The sequence below is a fragment of the Drosophila ananassae genome, chromosome 2L, assembly GCF_017639315.1.
Source record: "Drosophila ananassae strain 14024-0371.13 chromosome 2L, ASM1763931v2, whole genome shotgun sequence".
NCBI classification, from domain to species: domain Eukaryota; kingdom Metazoa; phylum Arthropoda; class Insecta; order Diptera; family Drosophilidae; genus Drosophila; species Drosophila ananassae.
This window is the reverse complement of record NC_057927.1, coordinates 23,554,427-23,578,135: the sequence shown is the minus strand read 5'-3', so window position 1 is coordinate 23,578,135 and position 23,709 is coordinate 23,554,427. Positions and strand designations below refer to the sequence as shown.

At 44.8% G+C, this 23,709-nt stretch overlaps 7 protein-coding genes and 1 long non-coding RNA gene across 12 annotated transcripts; 4 read left to right on the top strand and 4 right to left on the bottom strand.

The window, feature by feature from the left end:
* Nucleotides 1-949: 949 nt before the first annotated feature.
* LOC6501702 (F-BAR domain only protein 2) lies at nucleotides 950-11,876 on the bottom strand. 3 transcript variants are annotated; one of them, XM_001955762.4, is made up of 13 exons: nucleotides 11,738-11,876; nucleotides 6,905-7,212; nucleotides 6,287-6,847; nucleotides 6,025-6,220; nucleotides 5,364-5,966; nucleotides 4,536-4,778; nucleotides 3,977-4,082; nucleotides 3,574-3,914; nucleotides 3,341-3,513; nucleotides 2,546-3,282; nucleotides 2,149-2,484; nucleotides 1,865-2,094; nucleotides 950-1,799 (listed from the first exon to the last, which is right to left on the bottom strand). In XM_001955762.4, the coding sequence occupies exons 2-13, from the start codon at nucleotides 6,932-6,934 to the stop codon at nucleotides 1,702-1,704; spliced, it is 3,654 nt and encodes a 1,217-aa protein (XP_001955798.3). In that variant the 5' UTR covers nucleotides 6,935-7,212; nucleotides 11,738-11,876; the 3' UTR covers nucleotides 950-1,701. The 3 variants fall into 3 exon arrangements, with proteins under 3 accessions (XP_001955798.3, XP_032312265.1, XP_032312266.1); XM_032456374.2 differs by having other exon boundaries at nucleotides 5,553-5,966; XM_032456375.2 differs by lacking the exon at nucleotides 4,536-4,778.
* LOC6501701 (lysine-specific demethylase 3A) lies at nucleotides 7,183-11,876 on the bottom strand. Its single transcript, XM_001955761.4, has 2 exons — nucleotides 11,738-11,876; nucleotides 7,183-10,067 (listed from the first exon to the last, which is right to left on the bottom strand). Exon 2 carries the CDS (start codon nucleotides 10,047-10,049, stop codon nucleotides 7,491-7,493), a length of 2,559 nt encoding a protein of 852 aa, XP_001955797.1. The 5' UTR covers nucleotides 10,050-10,067; nucleotides 11,738-11,876; the 3' UTR covers nucleotides 7,183-7,490.
* On the top strand, nucleotides 10,273-11,301 carry LOC116656587. The gene is made up of 2 exons (XR_004311548.1): nucleotides 10,273-10,446; nucleotides 10,573-11,301. It is a non-coding gene; the product is annotated as an uncharacterized LOC116656587 (long non-coding RNA).
* A 343-nt stretch (nucleotides 11,877-12,219) lies between the features above and the next one.
* On the top strand, nucleotides 12,220-13,306 carry LOC6498853 (39S ribosomal protein L47, mitochondrial). Of its 2 annotated transcripts, none has more exons than XM_001955760.4 (4): nucleotides 12,220-12,382; nucleotides 12,460-12,730; nucleotides 12,783-13,060; nucleotides 13,116-13,306. In XM_001955760.4, exons 1-4 carry the CDS (start codon nucleotides 12,279-12,281, stop codon nucleotides 13,264-13,266), a joined length of 804 nt encoding a protein of 267 aa, XP_001955796.1. In that variant the 5' UTR covers nucleotides 12,220-12,278; the 3' UTR covers nucleotides 13,267-13,306. The 2 variants fall into 2 exon arrangements, with proteins under 2 accessions (XP_001955796.1, XP_014765764.1); XM_014910278.3 differs by having other exon boundaries at nucleotides 12,221-12,382; nucleotides 12,457-12,730.
* On the bottom strand, nucleotides 13,297-14,684 carry LOC6501700 (serum response factor-binding protein 1). Its single transcript, XM_001955759.4, has 2 exons — nucleotides 14,590-14,684; nucleotides 13,297-14,531 (listed from the first exon to the last, which is right to left on the bottom strand). The coding sequence occupies exons 1-2, from the start codon at nucleotides 14,617-14,619 to the stop codon at nucleotides 13,311-13,313; spliced, it is 1,251 nt and encodes a 416-aa protein (XP_001955795.1). The 5' UTR covers nucleotides 14,620-14,684; the 3' UTR covers nucleotides 13,297-13,310.
* A 380-nt stretch (nucleotides 14,685-15,064) lies between these two features.
* LOC6498854 (ras-like protein 1) lies at nucleotides 15,065-17,544 on the top strand. Of its 2 annotated transcripts, none has more exons than XM_044714738.1 (4): nucleotides 15,065-15,366; nucleotides 15,647-15,958; nucleotides 16,014-16,270; nucleotides 16,337-17,544. In XM_044714738.1, the coding sequence occupies exons 2-4, from the start codon at nucleotides 15,820-15,822 to the stop codon at nucleotides 16,508-16,510; spliced, it is 570 nt and encodes a 189-aa protein (XP_044570673.1). In that variant the 5' UTR covers nucleotides 15,065-15,366; nucleotides 15,647-15,819; the 3' UTR covers nucleotides 16,511-17,544. The 2 variants fall into 2 exon arrangements, with proteins under 2 accessions (XP_044570673.1, XP_001955794.1); XM_001955758.4 differs by having other exon boundaries at nucleotides 15,066-15,343.
* Nucleotides 17,545-17,838: 294 nt separating this feature from the next.
* On the top strand, nucleotides 17,839-22,003 carry LOC6498855 (heterogeneous nuclear ribonucleoprotein M; the record flags this gene model as incomplete). The annotated part of the gene is made up of 5 exons (XM_001955757.4): nucleotides 17,839-17,898; nucleotides 18,019-18,617; nucleotides 19,479-19,617; nucleotides 20,435-21,554; nucleotides 21,616-22,003. Coding segments are annotated over 5 exons (1,974 nt in total), but the record flags the coding sequence as incomplete, so codon positions are not given.
* Nucleotides 22,004-22,013: 10 nt separating this feature from the next.
* LOC6501699 lies at nucleotides 22,014-23,348 on the bottom strand. Its single transcript, XM_001955756.4, has 2 exons — nucleotides 23,207-23,348; nucleotides 22,014-23,144 (listed from the first exon to the last, which is right to left on the bottom strand). The coding sequence occupies exons 1-2, from the start codon at nucleotides 23,234-23,236 to the stop codon at nucleotides 22,206-22,208; spliced, it is 969 nt and encodes a 322-aa protein (XP_001955792.2). The 5' UTR covers nucleotides 23,237-23,348; the 3' UTR covers nucleotides 22,014-22,205.
* Nucleotides 23,349-23,709: the final 361 nt, after the last annotated feature.

The following is a 23,709-nucleotide window of genomic DNA, read 5'->3' as shown; positions in this document are numbered from 1 at the left end:
TTAAGAATTTTTAATCTAAGCAAAAATGCAGGACTGTTAAATGTCATATATATCAACAGATGTGTACTAAGTCTGTTGCTTTTGTTGAACAATTAATTGTTTATATACCTAGGGGCATAAAATATACTCGGGCATATTCATATGTATGTGGGGAGCAACTGTCTGCCCCACAATTGTTTTGTAATTTAATCTTATCGTTTGACAACGAAATGATCTCCATGTCCAGGCCAACAATAGGAATACTTCGCGGAGAGAGCAGTCAGTCACCCTTGCATCAATTGGATTCGCAATTCCCAGTCCAAAAAGATACAAATAGTATTGTGTCTGCTGGGCAAATGCAATTTATTTAAAGAGGCAGGCTATAAAGACTATACCCCAGAGGAGATACAAAACAGAAGCAGCCAGCCAGCCCACAGTCAAGTGTGCCAAGTGAAATGAAAACGCGTCCGTCGACACGACCTTGAGATCAATTTGTGGCAGAATGACGTCATCGCCTTTCAATAGCAAAAACGACGACAGCTGCCTTTTGCTTTTCGAAAATGTTCTTACAAAAATTTACAAAACTTATTCCATTTGATTTCTAGGCTAATGCTCCCGCACGATCTGATCTGATGTGATCTGAACGAACACCCACTAATAAAATGATTTCAGCAACGATGTTTATTCTATTTTGAACCGGACTGCTAATTTCCTATTTGTGAGTAAGGTGGTGAGTGTTTTGCCAGAGCAAGCGCCCCAAACGAAACCGAAACCTGTTTGTCATGTTCTTTGCCTAAATTCGATAATTAATTGAACGTCGGAGAAACGTCGGCATGGCATTCGCTGGCGAAAACAGCGACACAACTCCGGTTGTTCGACGCCTAATCGGGAGGGAGCTAACTCGCTCCCAACTGGTACTGGTGACGAAAGCAAATCCATCGAGATTCCATCGAGTAGCAAAAGTCAGTCCTTGTTTTCGTATCTTACATTTAATACATTTGGATTTGGTTGTGTGTACAAAAGTGAACATAAAATCAACGTTCGGTGTGTGTTTATATATCTACATAGCTACATACAATATCGTTCGTTTCCATCATATTCAATTAAACATAATAAATACATTTTAATAATATATACTCGCATACTCGTATATATATATATATAACAAATAATACATCCAGATTTTTGCACCCGTACATATGGACCTCCTCCAGCAGGCAGCATCGAATGAAAAACAGAATACAAAAATATTTAATAGACCCTCTCCTATACCTCACTCTACATTCCAATTCAATTTAAAGAAATAATTCGAATCAATGGAATTCCCAACAAATAAAATAAATAATTTTGAATTTATATAAAAATGTAGAATAGTGATGATTTAACGATTCTATTTTGTATCAGTTTATAATCCACAAACTAAACAAGATATGAATCGACAAAACTCTCACATTCGACAGTGACTTTTGCAATTGTTCTAAAATGGACATTCAAAATATCATCGGACGTTAAAATCCTCAGAGCAAGTTCAGAAACATCTACTTATCCTGTGCCTAATTATTACGGTGTGGGTGTATAGTGTTTATCTCATATTTAAGCATAGATACAAAAATTTCTCTAGGTTTTCACGAGCCTATTGCCATATTGCCATTTTCCGATTCTGTTTCTTTTTCGGTTTCTGTTTCTGTTCCTCACATGCTGTCTTTTTAAATGGATTGCTACTTAATTTGACTTTGCCGAATACGGACTAGTGGATCCCACCGATGGAGGCGTTGGCGTTGCTCCACTACGAATACCATCGCCTTCGCAAACATATTTTCCTAAAAAAAATATAAAGTTTTGTTAATCCCGTAGATCCATTATATCATTGTTTATGTTAGCATACCGGAAACAAAGCGTCGTTTCACCAACGACAGGCGGTAGCCACTGCCCTGTAGCTCGAACTCGATGCCCGAGAGCGTGGTGCCCTCGCAGTTGAACTGGGTGGCCAGGAGCGCCGGTGTAGATGGTCCGTCGTTAAGCTCCAAACGAGCACGCAAGGTACCCACGCCTCCATCCTGTGAATTTTGCGATATGTCGGTAAAGTTCCATACCAAACGATTGGATTCACCCAACCTAGAAGAGCAAATAGTGTTAGTGGGCCATCTTTTTGGGCTCAAATTATCTTACCATGCGGAATGGGGTTTCGACTGTACATTCCGCACAGATCCATTAACCGGCACCGACAGCGTAACATTCAACAAGGGCGAGGCATTGGCCATAGCATGGTTATTGTACTTGTAGTCCACTTTTAGGGCTGTGTAGCTCTGCTCGCACTTCCAATAGCTGACCAACTGGAAGGGGCACGAACTGGCGCCCGGCTTGGTGCGGACCTGGTACTTGAGTATATCCACATTGAAGTACGAGGCTGTCGGATTGTTTTCCGCCTGTCTTCGCAGAAGGGCTGTCAATGCCCCCATGTTGAACTCGAGCATGGTGCTCAAGGAACTTGATTGCTGTCGATCTCTGATGGGATTCAAGGATCAATTGAAGTCAATGAAATAAGAATCCCCTTCATTTTACTCACATTTGCACCAGCTTTCCGTTGGGCACCAGGTTCTCCAGATTCTGAACGTTCTTAATGCGAAAACCCAGCTTGGCTGGATTGGGATTATTGGCTAATAGGCCGGCAATGCCGGCTGGGAATGATAACATCATATCACCAGACACCTTCACCTGGCAGCGCGACTCGTCACTGCCCCGGAAATAGGCATGGATAATCTCGTGGAAGGCCACTGCCAGCGGTATGGTGTCCGAAATACCGATCGTTAATGGTGAAGGTCCCCGCGAGGAGCCCACCCCTCCGATCGCGGTTCGGAATTCTAAACTGCCGATACTCTCGGCTCGATTCATGGCCGTTGTCACCGGTGCCGGTGACATGCGACCGCGTCCCGGGGCGGTTCCAGTTGCCGCCGGTCCAATGGCGATCATATCGGAGCGTCGCGATGGTGGTCGTGGAATGGCTATGCTGCCACCAGTGGACGCGGATGTAGGAGTGGGTATCTGTCTACCAGGCGGCTTGCCCAGTGTGGCTGATGCCGGCGCCGACATGCTCATATCCCCCAACTCAGAGAAGATGTCCCCCAGATCCGCATAACGATTGTTGCTCGTGTTATTGGCGTTGTTGTTGTTGGACAGTGTGGGACTCTGCAGCGGGGCATACGGATGAACGCTGGCCGTGGGCGTGGAGGCGTTAGATATTTCCGGGGACTGCTGGCGGGAAGCTGGTGCTCCTCGCGCTCCCTGCAGTTGTTGGCTGTGATGCTGTTGGTGAAAAGAAATATAAAAAATATTTTTTTTTAAATAACTCTGGATAGCTCACCGAAAACGCCGCTGTTGGTGACAGCGATATGTTTTCCACGGTAGCGCGAAGCTCATCAACGCTGGCGGACATGGGTGCCTGGCCGTTCTTCAACGGTTTTATGTTCACATGAATCCGGCGCTCCTGCTTGTCGTTGTCCGAGTCCGTATCCGAATCGGAATAAAAACTTCCAGCTAAAAAGAATCGACTCTTTAGTACTTTTCCCACAGAAAGACATTTTAAGGAGAGCTTACATTTGTCCTGGTTCTCTTCCCAAGCTATTTCCTTGGCTGGCTGAATACTAAAGCCTTCTTCATCCACCTCGTAGCCTGTTCCTGTGGCACTAGGACCGCCTGTTGCCGTGGTAGATGCAGATGTAGTGAGGACACCGGCATTGGGTAGACTGCCACCGGCACCGGCGGCTCCACCACTGCCACCCATGCTGCTGGCCCCCGCCGAGTCCACACTGCCCTGAGCCGAGGTGGCCGACAAGGCGGCCAGGCCACCGCCTGCACTGCTGCCGCTGGAATTCTGAGTCTTCATGCTGCGTCCATGGTCATCGTAGTCCAGCAGTGTATTGTTGGCCCTCTCCACGCTGGAAAGACATACACATCTATGAGTAAAAGATGGGAGAAAATAAAACCTAAGTAAGGTTACCTGGTGAGACGCTCTTCCTGTATGTGTTCGGCTGCTTCGTTGTCCTTCTTTTTCTTAGCCTTTTTTGTTTTTGTCTTATCGCGACGGCTTCGTAAAATGCCAGAGACTGCCGGCGAAACATAATTCACATTAATATTGGCAAAATATTAAACTTAGAAGACAATGACTAAATAGCAAGCTGGAAGACTTATATTACACACAGGAAATGAAGGTTTCACCTCAACACTGATTGCTGGGGTGGCGCGGTACAGAGAGAGAGAGAGATCGTGGTATAAATATTATATAGTTGACAGTAGAAACTTAAATGTAACTCCTTCCTCAGAACTCAAACACCGCCGTAAAGTGCTTTAAAATGGTTCAATGTTAATTGGGAAATGAGAGAACAGTCAGCTGTGCACACAAAAAGCCGCTTAACTTTACATATTTAACCTAAAATTCATGCATATTTATGGGATTATACAGGTGGTTTCTGTTTAGTAGTAGGAGGTCCCTCTGGGGGGTGAAACTGGGGGTCTGGTTGAAGGGATATCACTTTCGTTTACATTCTTGGATCATTTACCCTGAGAGTTTGATGAGAATATATTTAAAAGTGACGTTGCACGTCTGGACGTTGTCGTTGTGGCGGTTGGTGCTGCTGCCGATGATGCTGTTCCTGCTCCCGCTCCTGCCGCATTCTGCTGGAGATGATCTTGATCATTTAATGATTTCGATAGCTGCTGTTCGCTGGTCGTTGCATTTAGTTGCTTTTTCCCACTAGTCGCAATGGATGCTAAGGCCTCTGCCGGCTGTTGCTGTGCCTGGTCTAAAGTTTGTTTTTTTTTTCGATTAGTTCGATGCACGGTGCACGGATGATGGGTATATGATATGGTATTTGGGATGAGCAATGATGGATGATGGATGGTGGATGATGAAGCGATGGTACGGAGACAAAACGGAGAGAAGCATAGAGAGAAAATTGCAGTAGTTAGTGCGGTTAGATTTACAAATTATTGACTTTTGTGTGCTTGTGAGTATGTGCGGTGGTTTTTTGTGAGAAGTTCCAGAGTAAGGTCGGATTGATTGGCTGGTGTTTGAGTGTACAATCTGAGACATTAAAATAAAATTATAAATAATTTTAAATCAAAAGAAAATAAATAAAAACATAAAACACATAAATATGTACAAGACAGAGAAGAGAAAATATGTACCATCGACTTTGAAGTTTTAAGAAAACAAGTATTCCATAAAAAGTATGTTACAATAGCAACGGATAGAGTTAAAAAAAAAAAGACAGTAACTGATAGTTTGTCACAAATACTGAGAAGAACCAATAACCATAAATGTTTGGAAGACCCATAAATAAATCAAAAACAAAGGACAGAAACCGAAAAAATTAAAGAGAATGAACCTTGACTGCTATTATCCTCAGAGTTAGGGGAATTTTTGGTGATATTGGTGGTGAGATTATTCGTGCCAGCTGTTGTTGTAGTTGTTGCTGTTGCTGTGGTGTTGTTGGTGTTTAAATTGTTGCTACTGCTGATTGCTGTAGTTGTCGTGGTGGATGTGGTGTTGTTGTTCCCGGAGCTTCCGGTCATACCGAAGTTTCCGGCGACCGAAGTCTGTTGCTGCTGCTGTTTGGCAGTTGGCAAGAACCACGACCGCAGGCTTTTCACGGTGGAGGTAGTGCCACCAGCGGCTGCCTGTCCCGAAGCTGCATTGGCGCCCAGCATGTCCGGAGACGTGGGACGCGGCGAGCCCAAAGCTCCCAGTATGGGATCCTCGACATAGGGAATACTTCCACTCGCTGCACTACCGCTGCCCACCGAGATCCCGCCCAGTGCATCTCCCCGCTGATCCATGGACACCATGCTGCCCGAGGGTGGTCCGGGAGCGGTACGCAGGGCTGCCTGGATGCTCGTGGCCGAGTTGGAGTTGGAAGCGGCCGCCGAGGCCTGGGGCTGCTGCAGACGCGACCCACTTGACAACGTAATGTATTCCAATTCCGGCATTTCTAAAATAAATAATAAATTTATAAATCAAATAACTGATCCATTTATTGTTACTCTTACCTGGTTTCTCCAGACCCGTGTACTTGTTGAGCACAAATTGTTCCAAGAGCTTATCCACGGACATATCAACGAATTGCCTCTTGAAGTCCGAGTGCACCTGACCCACCATATCGTGGTTGTTTTGCAGCATCTCCAGGTAGGTGGACAGAAACTCCTTCATTTGTCGCAGATGCACTTCTTCGATTTCTTGGAAACGCTAATTGGTGAGAACATAATTAAATAACTAAATATTTAAATGTAAAATATAAATATAAATGATTACTTTGCAGGTCTGAGTCATCCGCCTTTCGAACTCGTTCTTAATGGGATTGTGTTTGTCCATCAGAGCCTTGTACTCCTCCTGCAGCTTCTTGAGCTTAGCCTCCAACTTCTCGGCATCCTTGTGCGAGCCATTGTCCTTGCGCAGCTTCTCCAGCTCCTGGACCTTGCTGGCGTATAGATCCCTCAACTTCTGCACTGCCACCGTTGACGTTTGGATGGCCTGGACACACTCCAGCGTTTGTGACTCCTCCTCCTTGACGGACTTGTGCTTCTTGTGCAACTCATCCGCATACTTGGCCACGTCCTTGACCAGCTCGGTCAGCTTCTGAACCATTTGCATGTGCAGCGTGGACAGCTTCTCCGCGGAGGTTCGCAGAATGGTCCACACCGGAGCGAATGTGCTGTTCAGTGTGCCAGCCTTGTGGGCCAGTTTGGACATCATCTTTGAGTTCTGCTCCTCGATGTTTGACTTTTCGCGCAGAAACTCGGACAACTCCTTGCTGGCCACGAGACCGAACTTCATGTTGTGATACAACACATCATAGCCGTTGTTCTTCTCGCCCTGAAAGCAAAACCATGAATATGTGATGTCCTTTTTGGTGTAATCCTCTATAAGTACCCAAAAATAGTCGTTGAAATCCACCGTCATGATGGCTATCTTCTGGTTATTCCGATCCTTGGTATTACTTTTCTATAAATCGTAGAATTCCACTCCACTCCCACTCACAATACACATAAAAAAGGCTTTCTGGCGTTGTAATTGACTTGACTTCTTGGCAGGACCTTAGAGGATCATGTGTAGCACAGATGTACGATGCGTACGATGCTACTGCCTGTCTGGGCTGGACTCTTCATCATCAGTTTCAGATCCGTCCTCAGCATGCATGGGCATTAATAGCGGGCGTCGACTTCTATTCTCTTCGTATTCTGCAAGGATAATTGTCACCAGACAAGTATAAATAATTGTCCAATTCGATCAACCAAAATTTTGCAGAATAGACACTTTATTTTTTGCTGAATATTTGTATATTTTAATGTTTGAAAAGCAACTAATGAATGAGATATACTTTGTTTTGCTTAAACTAGAAATATTTTTTGAATATGGGACAATTTAAAAGCTTAATTTTAAAAACATTTAAGTAAACACAGTCTGGGAAAAAAAATTCAAAAATAAACACAAACTTATTGATTAAAAAAATGTCAAGTTAGTCGGCTTTTAGCTTGGCCATCTCCTCATCGATGCGCTCGTCCAGCGCCCTGGTCAGAATGGTGCAGCAGTCCTTGATGGCATGGTAGATGATGTTCTTGATCTGCAGTTTGTCCTCGTGGTTGGTGTGGGAGTGCGAGAGTCGGCGGAACTCGTGGGTGAGATGGTAGCAATGGGTAATATTCTCGGGCGAGACAAAGTCCTCGGCCACCTTGATGCAGTTGTGCAGGTTCTGGACCTGGTGCGGAGCTCCGGCTGGAATAAACACAGCGTCCCCCAGGCACTGGACAATAGGATGCCCCTCAACCCCATACTCTTTGAACAGCCTGGCCCGCAACTTGTCGTCCAGATACCAGTTCTGGTCGTGAATGGGATCGTGGTCGGGCTCTAGACGAAATCCCTTTTCCAGAGTCACACGGTTGAGCAAATCCCTAATCTTGTCGGCATCGCGCGCCGGGAATATGTGCCACAGAGCTCCGGGCAAGACATCTGGTGACTGGCACCTAGCCCTTGTTATGTAATCACATCCTCCCAGAGCAATGGCCTTCTGCGTGGCCGCCATCTGCGGCTTGCTGTCCTCGTCCTGCGGGATTCCCACATACACCATTATGTTCACCGCATCAGAGATGTCCAGATGGAGATTAGTTGTGCCCTTGTCCGGGTGCAGTGCCGAGCCATACGCGTTGTACATCTTGGGGCCCAGGTCAGGCGGCACGAACATCTTTGGCAAGCAGCTGGCGATGTTGAGATTCCCAGTTCGCAAGGTGTACTCGGGCATCGGGAGTCCCTTCATCAGATCGGCGAACCTGGTGGGCAGTATCTCGGCAAAGTCATCGCCAGGCGGCCAGTCCTTCAGTTTGAGGAGCATGGGCTTCCCGTTGGCGTCCAAAAGTCGCTTCTTGATGCACTGGAAGCCCTCCCAGAAGTGCCGCATGGGCTGGTTGGGCACCAGATTGCCATTCAGGCAGTTTATCAAATCGTTTGGCTTGTCGCCGAAGTCGCGGCAGAAGGCCTGCGGATGCCAGAGGTCCAAGTTGAGGGAGCGAGCCACCTCCGAAATCATGACAGGTTGGCCGCACTTCCACACCTCCTGGTAGAGCACCCGGTTGTCGGGATGGAGGGGATCGGTGAGCCGGAGCAGCTTGCCATCGCAGAGCCACTCGTGCGGCACACCAGGTGCCAGCTGGGTGGAATGAGCCAGTGTCATGGCCCTGGGCGGCAGAAACCTTCTCAGTCCGGCCAGTCCCTTCCTCAAGAAGTTGATGTGCTTGAAGTTGTCGAATGCCGTGGTGATCGGATCCTTGCCCAGGGTCTCCTTGGTCCACACTCGTCCCGGGACGTAGTCGATGCCCCGCTCCCTGGCAAACTCCAGTTTCTTGGCGTGCAGCTGCTCCAGGCGCTGCTGCTGGTGGAGCTTCTGCTCAGTGGCCAGCGAGGAGAGGCTGGTGTGCTGTTTTAGCTGCGACTCCTTGATCATGTCCTGAATGAGCTCGTTCAGGTGCTCGTCCTCCACGGCCTGCTTGCTCAACAGGCACCCACACACCTGCGGCACCTGCCACAAAGTTCGGACCTCGTGCAGCAGCCTTCCCAGCACGTTCAGTGCATCCCCGGCTATGATCTGCGTCAGCATTAGCTCCGTGAGGGCGTGCTCTTGAGGGCCACCTGGATCGGTGCAGAGCAGCCAGTGATACTCGTCGCAACCCTTCTGCAATGCCGTTTCCACCCGCCGCAATCGCTGTCCCTCCTTGCGATCCTTGAAGCAATCCAGGCACACTCCGAAGCCGCACTTGCGGCAGGTCCAGTGATAGTTGAAGAGTGTGGTGTCGCATACATCGCAGATCTCACGGATTCCCTGCACGGCCTTCTTCCAGGCGATGGTGTCGTCGGGGTTCTGGTGGAGACGCAGTGCCTCCGCTTCCTGACGCCACAAATAGCAGAACTGGTCGCCGGCATGGAGCAGGATGTAGCGACACACCTGAATGTCCATAAAGCCACTCGTGGGCGCTGTCTTTCCGTCCGGCTGCCAAATGGCATAGTCCTCCGGGGTGGGCTCGCTGTAGGGATTCGGGAATCCAGCCACATTCAACTCTCCCTTATCGTTGTACTGCAATCGCCTGAATTCATAAAACCGACAATAGACGTCGTTGCCGGAGCTCGTATCGGCATCTTCGGAGGAGGCATTCCTTCGCCGGCACTCCCGGCACTTGGGAATCGGAACCGATCCCGCATCAGCAGGTGTTTGTCGCAACTTGAAGCAGGGCAAGTCCTGTAGAAATATGAAACAATTCGACCGAAACTCAGTGTGTCGCTTCTCCTCCTCCTCGGTCAGCTGGATCACCGGACATGGCTCCTCTTTCTCCGGCTCTGGAGGTGTCCTATCCACCTTTCCACTGACACTTCCCGCTGTAAGGCACGCTCTCTTGGGTGCCGGATCATTGGATATGTGTATCTCAATGATGGATTTCGGTTCTGAGCGAACGGATGATGGACTCGAGATGACAGTGCGCTTCCTGCTGGTTCTGGTGGCGACCAGGGCCGCTAGTTCTTTTTGAGACATGTTCGGTGGTCTGGTGGTCTTCAGAGAGGACGAGAGAGAGAGAAAGAAAACAGAGATGTGGTTGTGAGGCATTATGGAGGATACATCAACGGCCGCCCTGGTAATGCTTCCCGTGAGGAGGTGCCTGCTGCTGCTCCATGCTCCCGCTCTTGCTCCAGATTTTTTTTTTAGTTTTTTCACTTCGCGAACATAGATTTGATTATTTTTTTTTTTTTTTGAGTAGAGACCCGATTGCAACATAGCCTGTAATGTGGCGAACAACTTTCATTGGCTTTCTTCTTCAATCCACATGCACATTTCAGGGGATAGACAAGAGCTTCAAGAGAATACAGCGCAACTACTCACTGCCTCCACATTACCAGGCACAGAACTTAGGACTTAGGAACTATCTTAAAAGGTAGGGTCTAGGTTTTAGATTAAATAGTTTGATTAGGAAGGTTTTAATTTGTTTTTTATCTGCTGAGAAGTGCAGTTTAAGGTTCTATTTATAACAAATTTATTATATAATTTTATTTCTATGTAGATTCATGCATGAAAATGATGTTCTAACCATTCTTATAGACTTTTTGGAAGAGAAACTGTCTTATATCTTATATAATCTTAAAAAGATACACCCCACAAGCTGGTGTATCTATTGGATTGAACTTCATTATTCAATTTCAGCTCAGAGATAAACATTTAGTCGAAACATGCACATGTGGAGAGCCTAAAATGGGCGTAGTATGCCCAAAACTGATAGCATGTCCGAAAATGTACTTTTAAAGAGCGAGCTAAACGCAGTTGTTAATTTTTGTGCTGCCAAAGTGATAATCTAATGGGTAACCTAGATAAACGATGGCCCGCAGATCTGGGGCAACAAGTGTCATCAGCCTCTCCAGCGTTTTGGGCCAAAAACAATACGAACCACAGTGGAAAATGCAAAGACCGGATAGTAATTGAAGCGACACCGAGAATTAACCCCTGACTGGCAAGCACACACGGAGACCCACCAACATGCAGACTTGTTTGTGTTTTTGGGCGTTCACCAGACCAGAAGTCTTACGAAATGCGGGAAGAGAGAATTGAGAAAAACACGAAAAGATACGGAGGAAAAACCCTACAACCGACCAGAGCAGTAGCCATTCCCCAACCCCCCCTCTCTCTATGTTAAATTGATCAATCAATTCAATGGCTTTTCGCGACCTTTTCATTTAATGAAGACCTGTATTTTATATAACACTAGTACAGCCAATAAACAATGTAATTTAACGAACGAAGACTTGAAGCCAAAAATGCCTCTGATAACGCCGACGCCGAAAGCTGCTACTACGCTTTTGTAGCACGGCAACACTGCCCATGTTACTACATCGCTCTATAATTCTTGTTTTTTTTTCGTCTTCCTTTTCAATGGGTTTGTTTTTCGCTGGCATGCCTAAAATGTGAGCTTCTCTGCTTATTCCTCTGTGATAAATGCATATTAAATAGGGTCGGAGGCGATGCTGGGGAATGCACTCTCGGAACGGCTGCCTTTGTCGCGATTTTTATCAATTTAAATTTGTGTACAGAATGCCACAACCACCAGTGCAACGCACACACAGATGTGCCTCTGCACACACCCACACAAAAACTTGGCGTTCCTGCATAGATAGAACCAACAGGAAACTTTTCAGCAGTCACTTTAAACACTTTTGGGGCCATTAGCGACTTACATTTTCTTATTGCATATTGTGTAATCGCTCGGTAGTCACTTGTGTTGTTCTCGACCCGTGAAAATTCAAATAGTTTTACGAAAAATTCGATTTTTCATTAGCACGAAGCGCACAACTCTCACACTAGCACCAGTGTGACCATTCCTCAAAGCGTTTGGAAAACCATGGAAAAGTTTAAAACTTACAGTTTATAAACGATTAATAGTTTTATTCATTTAAAAATAATTTAAAACTCCCATGATTTTTATCTTTTATTCATCATTTTATTTTATAAAATCAATATTATAATCGTTTTACAAAATACTTCCAATCAGATCTCACCGTTTAACTTTAATATATCATTACTGTCTCAATGAGTAAGTTTTGCTTTAAAAATTAAATTTAATGATTTGTAGCTTAAAAGTATTTAAAAACAAAGTCTGTTTGAATTTAAAATGTAATATTTAACTGTTATATTTTAAATTCCACAACATAACTATAAAACCATATTTATTATTTACGCGATTCGGTCACACTCACATCCAGCTGCTGTGTCGAAAAAATGTCTTCGACTTTATTAAAATGCCTTAATTTGGCAAAATCTGTGAGAACAGCGACGCTGAAGAGCTTCCTGACAGCCCCGAAGCCACAATGGCAGGTCTGGAGGTAGGTCTACCCAAGCACAACCATCTTCATACAGTTCTTTTCTTAACTTTACCATTGTGTTTTTATATAATAAGTAGTGCGGCTGCTCTGCAAACGCCGCATGCTCAAATGCACACTTCTCCCCCACGACTGGATCTGATGGAGTTCTTTGATGACAAGAAGCACTGGAGCGAAAACGAGGTGAAGGTGGGTCGGGCCTGGCGGACCGAAGAGCTGCGAATCAAGTCCAACAAGGAGCTCCACCAGCTATGGTTCATCCTACTAAAGGAGCGCAACATGCTGCTCACCATGGAACATGAGTGCAACGAACAAATGGAGATCTTTCCCAGCCCAGAGCGCATCGATAAGGTTGCATTTGACTAACTCCTAATAAGGCTTTGGCTAATCCTCTAAATTTCAGGTGAAAATCTCCATGAAAAACCTCGAGACAGTTGTAAGGGAACGCAACAAGGCGTATCACCTGCTGGAGACCGGCGAGACAGGGGAGCGACCACAGCGTCCCGTACAGAATGCATTTGGCATTCAGGTAAACTACAAAAGCTGTGAGCATGTATTGCCTCCTTTTATGAACCTGAAATGGATCAAGTCCCGCAATATCGGCTTCGGTGGTAGGGCAGTGAATCGATTCCTGTTGAAGTACAGGGAACAACTCTACAACGCCAAGCGCAAGGCGAAGAAGTAAGAAAGAAGTTAATTTTTAAAACATAACTCTTAACAACATTTTCCTTTTTAGTCGTTCACGCAACGAGGTCATGATGATCCTGCGACGGAATCCCAACTTTGACCTGGAGGTGCTACGGCGCAAGTTTCCCGATGTCAACATCGACAAGCTGCGAAATGATGATAAGACCCGTGGCCACTTTGTACCAAAGGTTGACAGTTAGGCCAGTTATTTAGTTATTAAAACCCCAAAATTTTATCCAATTGTTTATTCGTCAAACTTAATCTTAGTGCCCTGGAAGGCAGCTATTTTGGGCTTCCATTTTTGCTTAGCAACCCAGGAGGGATGCATGCCTTCGGTGGAAGCTGGGGTGGCCAGTGACGGTTGGGAATTGTGGATGGGAGCACTCGTTTCGGAAGTTTCTCCAGTCTCACTGAACTTGATCTTTTTACCTCTGAAATCTCCGATAACTGGTTTTTGTTGTTGCTTGGCTAGCCAGGAAGGATGACGGTCATCCGTTCTCTTTGGCCTAAACTCAGTGTGTCTTTCAGGTCTTTTTTGGTACGAAGTTCTATCTTCGTTTCTAAATTTGTTTATGGGAGGCTTCTCGTCAGCTTCCCTATCATTGTTCTCATCGAGAACCACAGCGGTGGACAAATAAGGCTGCCCGGATTCCGTGATAAAGAATGGGTCCACTACGTGGGTGGGGCGATCCTTCTCAGGCTTTGGTTCTTTTTCCTCGCTTTGTTTAGTCTCTCGTCGAGGACGCTTTTCAGCATTGTGATCACGAACAGTTTGTTTATTTTCGGTTGGTTTAACCTTCCTCTGGGGCTTCTCTCTAACAATTCTTTCCTTCTTTTCCGTTTTTTTTCTAGGTTCTTTTTTCGGAATAACTTTAGGGGCTGTCGGTTCTATTTTTGCTGGTAAATCTGGTTCTTGCTGTTTGACTTCAGGAGCCGCAGGGACTTCTACCTCTAAGCTGTCTCCATTTTGTACTTTATTTTGTTCCAGCCACTCCAGTCTGTTTTTGGTCTGAGCTTTCTGCTCCTTCAGCTCTTTTCGCTTCCGCTTCTTCTCTTCAGTGCGTTCCTGCTTTGCCCTCCGCTTGCTTGACTCTAGGATTTCCTCTCGCCACTTCGCGTCCTTGTCGCTTTTTAGCTCCAGAGCATCCATAAACTTATCCACCAGACCGTGCATGAGTTTGTTAAGCCGCAGCATGGCGATTCCTAGTTCGTCGGGAGTTGAGCGCTCGCTGGCAATAACTGTGTTGGGGTTGGTGCCTTCCTGAAGCAGGGATTGTCGGACAATGTCAAGGCACTTGAGTGCTTTTAGCTGGGCCAAGCACTCTGTGTTTTTCCGTAGACGAGTTTTTTCCTTCTCGGCATCTGGATGTTTGGCCAAGGCATCTTTTGACTTTCTCAACTTTTGAATGAGCTTGGCAATGGTTTGGGCGCGAGCTTTCTGAATTACTTTTTTGTTGGTTATTACCTAAAAAAGGTAATATGTTAATATAATAAGCAATCAGTCATTATTTTGTATTATTTACCAAATTATTGAATTTCAATCGGTCCAGCATGTTTCTATGGTTTGTGTTGGAAAACGATAGAAATTGGTTTATTAGTGTTGAGAAATTAATTTAAGAAAATACTAAAAATTGTGCAAAACAGTTGAAGAAAATTTAAATTGTAAAATGTTTATTGCGAAAACAAAGCGAATATGCCAAAGGTATATATATATTTAAATTTTCTGCAAATAATTATTTTTAACAGGTTTATAAAAAATACTCTGAAGGGGTCATTATGTGTTATATATCATATATTAGATGAACTAATGATGTAAGAAATATTTTTAAAATTACATACTCGGATAGATTTATAAACCTAAGAATTCTACAAACTGTCGTTATTATTATAATATACAATGCTAGAATTAATTATTCCTAAACTTCCCAAACTTATCAAATGATAAGACCTGCCAACTTTCCTTCTGGAGCAAGGTTACCAGACTATTTGAACAAGAGGTATATGGCAACTACCACCGCGAAGCCAAAATGGCGACACCACAGTGATGAAGAAGAAGCAGCAGCAGAAATATTATTCACGAATTTATTGTTTTCCTTGGGTGGCAATTAATATTGCAAACTATTAACTTGGCGTCGCGTACCTGCTCGCTGTTACAGTCGTTTAACCGAAAATCGCGAACGCTAAACGTGCCGATACTGTGCCGCCCTGAGAGCGCAGAAAAATAGGAGCGGTGCGGAAAAACAAGGAGGAGCTAGCTGAGAGGCAGCAACAAAGAAGGTCCGGCGACAAAAAAAAAAGTTGTAAATAATGCTTGCAAATCGATAGAACTAAATTAAATCAATGACTAGACTGTTGAAAGTTCCTTAGGGAGTGGAGTGGTGATTAAGCTAAAACCCCGCAAAGCATTTAATTCTTTACTTTGAGTCATTGATCTCTTTTTTTGTGTGCGTATGTGCGTGTGCATGGAATGTGTGTGTGACTATGCACCCGATGTGACTCAGTGACGTGCATTTATTCCTGCATAATTATGCCTTTAATTCATTTTAATTAATCTTAATTAATAATTTACTTCACTTGCAGCCCAGACACACACGCACACTCACCCCGCAAGCGCCACACACACACACAGATACAAATAACCGGAGAGAGAGGCTGCAACTGCGGGTGCTCGTATAAGAGAGAAGAAACGATCTCATACCGCGGAATAACGATCCGAGAGACAACGACTACGGCCAATCGAAAACGGACGCCAAATGACGGAATACAAACTGGTTGTGGTTGGTGCCGGCGGTGTGGGCAAATCGGCACTAACCATCCAGCTAATCCAGAACCATTTCGTGGACGAGTACGACCCCACCATCGAGGATTCATATCGCAAGCAAGTGGTTATAGGTGAGTTATCTTCATTACTTAGTCCAAATGGCCACTTAAATCGAATTCTTTGAAGATGGAGAGACATGCCTGCTGGATATCCTGGACACTGCTGGCCAAGAAGAGTACTCGGCTATGCGGGATCAGTACATGCGCACCGGTGAGGGCTTCCTACTCGTATTCGCCGTGAACAGCGCCAAGTCCTTTGAGGACATTGGTACCTATCGCGAGCAAATAAAGAGGGTTAAGGATGCTGAGGAGGTGCCCATGGTACTGGTGGGCAACAAATGTGATCTGGCCTCTTGGAACGTAAACAACGAACAGGCAAGAGAGGTAAGACCCAACCCATATACCTTTTTCTCTATTTCTTTTTTCTGATAACAAAATTTTGTATCGTAGGTGGCCAAACAATATGGCATTCCATATATTGAGACATCAGCGAAGACGCGCATGGGCGTGGACGACGCATTTTACACATTGGTGCGCGAAATCCGCAAGGATAAGGACAACAAGGGCCGGAGGGGCCGAAAAATGAACAAGCCGAATCGTAGATTTAAATGTAAAATGCTCTAAATAGCCGCGCGTTGGTTTTTATTCACTTTTTATTTCTTCAAATGTCGCCTGTTTGTCTGTATGTGTGACGGTGGATCGGCGGATCAAAGGATCGCGTCGACATATAAAGATAACCCACTGTGGACTCTCTTGTCCAAGAACACATAGAATGCGAGGCACACACACACACGAACACACACACACACACAAATGTGGACGCGCGTTAGTTGGTGCAATTGTCAGATAAAAAGAAGGAAATTGTAATTAATTTAAGTAACTAGAGTTTTATGTACGTCAAAATGATTTTGTGAAGTGTGTTTTGTGTCGTTTGGAAGGCTGCGTGGCGCCCTTTTAAGAGTATTAACAATAGCAAACAAAAACAAACAAAAAAAAAATACAAAAACAAAACCAAGATGGAAAAGTTGAAAGAGATATGTACCTCTACATATGAACTATGTATGAATACTGTTGTAACTGCCTTGATTCAGCTGCTATAACCATTTGTTTTCAACCGGCACTAAACTCGATTCAATCATGATTGTATATTAAAAGATAATTTTATCAAAGCTTAACCCCGATATACGATGAAAATCAATGTAAGACTAGTTTTTTGAATTTCGAGAGATCCATTTTCAAATGGTTTTAGCGCGTTTTATGTTCCCCATCATCAAATTATTTCCCTTAATCCCCCACACAGACACGAACATGATTAGTATTCACCCATAAAAGAAATACAAAGCCGATAAGCATTCAAAATTTGTCGCACAAAATCGCAAACATTGTTTGCCCAGTCTAGATTTATGTTCGGTTAGACACAATTACGGGGTGCTATAAAAAAAAATGTTTAATTCGCATGATTTTTCGATTCGTGCTTATCTTTCTACTCATCATAACTGACAGATCAATCAGAAAGAAACCAGCAGCCAATTAAATTTACATTATAGTTTGCTTTAAGCTTTTTATACATACATACATTTAATATTTAATTTTTTGTATTAATTTTTTGCCATACAAAAAGGAATGAAATAAATCGATTGTGTGTACTATTTAATAAATACTGATGTTTTTTTGATACCCTTCTCCAGCATACATCTGATTTAGATGGAATGAATGTAGTTAAATAATACAAATACAAATAATTATTTTTTGAGCAATGAAATCAATATTATTTAAATCAAAATAACGATTTGACTATCGATAGGATTATTGTTTATCGAAAATTAAGTCGTGACCGATACTTCTTCTCTCATCTCTAGACCAACCAAGCTGTGCGAAAAATCTCCTCCGTTCTAGTAATTGATTGTCGTTATTGTGTTTTAATAAAACGTATTTTATTAATTATTACATAATATCTACTAAGCATAAGTAGAAAAGAACAACTTGCATTTAGCCTACCCATCAGATTAAAGGTAAGTTGTGAAAAACGAACCAGCAACCGAATTGAGAACGGGCGGTGCTGCATGTGGTCGCCATTTTGTTTTCGCGGAAAAATGTGTGTACTAGTTTTCCAATTTTCATTGTTTTTGTAGCCGGCTTTAAGCATGGATGCGGGTAACGCTGTTGAGAACCGTGAGAAGGAGCGCGACCGTCGTGGGCGTGGTGCTCGCGGGTCCCGCTTCTCGGACGCCGATGGAAATGGAAGCGCCGCCGGCAACAATGGTGGTGGCGGTGCAGGGGGCAACATTCGCGACCGAAGCCGCGAACGACGCAACTGCCGGGTGTACATCTCGAACATCCCGTACGACTACCGCTGGCAGGATTTGAAGGACCTCTTCCGCCGCATCGTCGGCTCCATCGAATATGTCCAGCTCTTCCATGACGAAAGTGGCAAAGCACGCGGCTGCGGCATTGTCGAGTTCAAGGACCCCGAGAACGTGCAAAAGGCCATGGAGAAGATGAACCGATACGAGGTCAATGGCCGGGAGCTGGTGGTGAAGGAGGATCATGGCGAGCAACGCGATCAATATGGACGAATTGTGCGCGATGGTGCCGGCGGCGGCGGAGGTGGAGGAAACGGTGGTGGTGGCGGCGGCGGAGGTGGAGGCAACGGTGGTGGTGGTGGCGGTGGTGGCCGCGACCATTTAGATGACCGGGACCGTGGATTCTCGCGTCGCGACGACGACAGAATGTGAGTATCCATATTTGTTATACAAAACATACATAAACTATGTATCTTTCTTGGTATTCTTGAGCGGAAAAGCAGAGTCGTAGCAGGTAGAACTTATACAATTTCAGTCTACAAACAAAATCTACAGAAGAATCGTGAATTTAATGAAGAATTTATTAGTGCTTCTTGGCTTTGTAGGCCTCTATTGCTTTGTATCGGCGCCAACACTTCGAGTTTTATCTGAACACCTAACGATGCGGTTGTATTTATTTACCATAGCTTTAGTTTTGTCAGAATTTGTATTTTTTTGTGGTGAGGTTCTTCTTCATTTTTTAAAGAATATCTAGTAGAAGAAGGTCTTAAAAAAGGTTGCTACTTTGTTCTTACTAAATAGGATATAACTTCTACGATCAGAGAAGGTCCTCGATTTTTGTGAATCTTTGATTTTTGCAGCTGATGGATGAAATATGATTATTGTTATCTAAAAGATGAAACTGTCCAACTTCTATTGTCACTTAGTCTGGCTAGAACTTCGATGTATAGATATATATTTTGGAATGAGAATACACTATGAGGTGCAAGGAGTTGGCTGCGAAGAAAACGTCAAATTCTTTCCTAGGGTTGACATCTCGTATGGAATTCAAAGTCGGAGCAGTTACAGTAAAAGAAAAAACAGTCTTAATAAAGTTGAAAAGCGTTTGGAAGAAGTAAATGGAGCAGTTTAACACAAGGTATTCCCAACAGAAACACGAATTTATGTTATGAATTAGGTCCTGCGGCTCACTTGTCATCTCCCGTACATCTCTGTCGTAGATGAAGATTACCCTCTGATCTCTGCCTTTTGTTATCTCTTTTCTGGATATTTGGCTTCTCTTTTTCTAGATCTGGGCGTAATAATTTTAACATGATGTCAAATGATTATAATAATTCGTCGAATTACAATTTGTATGGGCTTTCTGCTTCGTTTTTGGAGAGTCTTGGCATAAGTGGACCTTTGCATAATAAGGTTTTTGTTGCTAATGTGAGTATATTGCTTTTTAAAACTCCAATTATTCTATGTATAGTATTTCAAATGGACTGTTACTACTGGACTGGAGCTAAACAAAACTATATAATGCGTAAACATCGCATTAACTTTACTACTATTGGGGCCTCTGTTTCGTATTTATAACCCAAATAGATCACACCTTGCTAGTATATCTGTGTCTTATATGTTTCTTATGGAATTTCTAGAGGAATACATCGTTCTACTGAGTTATATAACCGATTGCAGTTCTACAACAAGCTAAATGTCACTTAATAATTGAAGATTTTATTTGGTTCTTTATTGTTATTTGTCACGCACTTGCAAGGACAAGGACGACATTGATTGGGTCTGCTTTACTTCCTCCAAGTGACTTACTCGGCCGGCTGCTTCTTCAAATTCAAAAAAAGGCAATAGGCAATTGCTACCCTAACTATGATTTATATTTGTGTTCACTTGGTGGAAGCCGCCAACCCCGGAACCCCGGCCGGAACTCCACGACTCATTCTCCACATGGTTTGGTTGGTCGTCTTTTTATCCGCCCTTTTTTGACATTTTCCTTGAAAATGGGTTATAAATATGAAGCAGTGAAGCAGGCTATCGAGCTACTCGGTCGGCGTCGTCTTGGGCTAATTGCAATTGGTTATTTGGTCTCCTAAGATTCTCATCCATCGCCACAATAGCTTAGCAGCATGGTTTTGTCACAGACAGCGGTCCGAATCAGCATGGTCACCATTTTAGCAACCATATTTCAGTGGTTTAAGCCATCAAAATTGCTCCTTTCTAATTGCTTTCGATTTGGCCCTACCCTCAGCTGGACTACAAGGTGGACAACAAGAAGCTCAAGCAGGTCTTTAAACTGGCCGGCAAGGTGCAGAGCGTAGACCTGTCACTGGACAAGGAAGGCAACAGCCGTGGCTTCGCTGTTATCGAGTACGATCATCCCGTGGAGGCCGTCCAGGCCATATCCATGCTGGATCGCCAGATGCTATTCGATCGTCGCATGACTGTGCGCCTGGATCGCATCCCGGACAAGGGCGAGGGCGTTAAGCTGCCGGAGGGCTTGGGCGGAGTCGGCATCGGCCTGGGACCCAACGGTGAGCCGCTGAAGGACGTGGCTCACAACCTGCCCAATGGTGGCCAAAACCAGAACCAGCTGCTGGGCAATGTGCAACAGAGCGGCCAGCTCGGAGCCGTTGCTTCTGGCCAGGGAGGCGGCGTCGGTGTTGGAAATGCCAGCAACTTGCTGAACAATCTGACCGGCGTGATGTTCGGCAACCATGCAGCGGTGCAGCCCTCGCCAGTGGCTCCGGTCCAGAAGCCCAATAACTCTGGCACCGGTGGACTTAACCTGAACAACCTTAACCCCAGCCTGCTAGCCGCTGTGGTCGGCAATCTGGGCAGCCAGGGAGCCAACTTGTCCAACCCGTTGCTCACCTCGTCGCTGAACAATCTTGGCCTCAACTTGGGCAACTCGGGTGGCAACGATGACCCCCTAGCCTCCAGCAATGTCGGCTTGTCCAACAACTACAGCAGCGGCGGCAGCGGTGGCGGCAACAACTACAGTTCCGGTGGCAACAACTACAGCGGTGGCGGCGTCTCTGGCGGAAATGTTGGATACAATGCTTATAGCAGCTCCGGTGGTGTCGGCGGCGGCAACGGAGGTGGAGATGGCAATGACTATAATTCGGGCAATCAACTGGACATGTTCGGTGGCGGCAACAACGTGGGCAACGCCAATGTCGGAGCTGGCAACGCGGGAGGAGTCCGCAAGTCCGACACCATCATCATTAAAAACGTTCCGATGAGCTGCACCTGGCAGACGTTGAGGGACAAGTTCCGTGAGATTGGCGACGTCAAGTTTGCTGAAATTCGCGGCAACGATGTGGGAGTGGTGCGTTTCTTCAAGGAGCGGGATGCAGAGCTGGCCATTGGTGGGTATTCTCACAGTTTCCTTACTAATACTTTACTTAATAAGTGTCCTTCTCTTTGCAGCTATTATGGATGGCTCTCGGCTGGACGGTCGCAACATTAAAGTAACATATTTTTAAGTTTTAAAATTAGACCCCAACATCATCATCGAGGTGGGATCCAGTGGAGAACTCCAAGCATGACTATATCCCAGATGAGAAAATGCCATTTTTCCTTACTTCCTGTGTCAGTCTCCTGCTTGGCATCCCACCACCCCGAAACTCATTTAACCAAAAGGCCCACATATTTGTAATATTTTTATAATTAAACACATATTAATATATATATTATAATAATATGATTGACTTTCAAAAGAAAACTGAACGCAACCAAACCCCCCCAGACGCAATTCATGTTAATTTTAAGTCATTGAATTAAAGCCGATCTAAGAAATACATAGAATCCAAAATAATTGTGGAGTATTGATGGTGAAGTGTGGTTTATTGGGTTTGTTCTTAATTACTTAATCGGTAGATGTAAAAGGTGTATAAATGTGTACAATCCAATCCTACGAAGATAAAGTTACACAAACTACTACAAAGATAGGATCCTACAATTCAATCCTATGAAGATAGGATCCTACAATCCAATTCAATTCTCAAATGTGGGCGATCTTATTTGGTGGCGGCTGCTGTGGCTTCCGGCGTAGTCTTGAATCTTTCCAGGCGAGCACGTGCCTTTTCGGACCACACGTCCTTCGAATCAGCCGGCTTATCTTTGTCGGCGGCCTGATCGGCAGGCGCAGCTTTGGCTTCGGCGCCGAAACGCTCTTTCCGCTTCTGTAAACGCTCTTCGGCAAGCGTTTTGGGTGCTTTCTCCGGCACAATGTTGCCGAAGCGCTCAGCGCGCCGCTTTAGAGCTTCTTTTTGCTGTTCGTCCGTCTCCTTGTTGCCCTTGTTGTCGGTAATGGAGGCGCTAGACGATTTGTTTACAGCAGCTGCACCAGCCGCAGCTGGCGATGCTGCGGGGGCTGGGGTGATGCCAAACTTCTTGGCTCGCAGCTCCAGACGTTCCTGCGGTGTCAGTTCACTGAGTTTTTTGTCCACAGCAGGTTTAGTGCCCTCCGGTCTGTTGCCCACAACGATGGGCTTATGCTTTTTGGCAGGAGACACCTCAGTTGAATCAGTTGAGGCCGCTGCAGCATCACTGGAAGGTACCGCGTTCTCCTTGGCTGTGGTGCTCCCCGTGGTGGCAACTGCACCCACAGACTGTTGTGAGTTGTTTCGCTTGAGCACCACCTTCTTTGCTGATGCCGCGGGTGTCGCCGCAGTAACCGTAGGCTTATCGTCTGCCAACAAATCTGGTACCGTGGTAGTCGTGGGTGTGCTAACCGGACTCTTCAGTAGCTCCTCCTCCTCGTTCTCGTCTCCCAGAAGCTTGTTCTCATCTTCATCAGTTAGGGATACGTCGTCATCTATAGCGTCTGCTATTGCACTATCCTCCAGCGAAATGTCGCCTTCCAACAACGCGGTCTGCAGGCGGTCTTGGAGCTCATTTTTGTTTCCGTTGAGGGGCAACCCTCGAAGTTTCAGCTCCCGCTTCAGATCGGCCACCTACGAAAAAGAAAGCGCGTCTTAATCGCCCCTGTGTCTCTTTATTAGCTTTAAATACCCACCTTCATTTTAGTAACGTCGCTTTCAGGCATTTTTCTCTTTTCTTCCGAAAATGTTTTGTATTTTGCAACAACGAGCGACTTTATTTCAGAGAAGAGTGATTAGAGATGGACGTCTCTATTGAAATATTGATTAATCGATAATTTTTATCGAACCATAACACATCTTTGGAACCAGTAGGCCCCAATACGAAATAAAGCCACATAGAACCTATGATTATTTTTTAGTTACAAAATAATATAAATTTTTAACTATTAATTTATTCAGTTTAATGCTGTGGTTAAAGTAAAAACCAAAATACGTAGATTCGTTTGATAAGATAGTTATTGACGGTGGACAAAACACAATCTAAATTTATTTGTTTCTGAAAAAACTGAATAATAATTAAAATAGAACAGAAATACTTTTTATTTAAGTAGTTAATTAAGTGAGAACTTACATACAGTGAGAATACAGCGTGAAAATATCTTAAATGAAAACTCCAAGAGTTTTTAAAAGCGCGCAA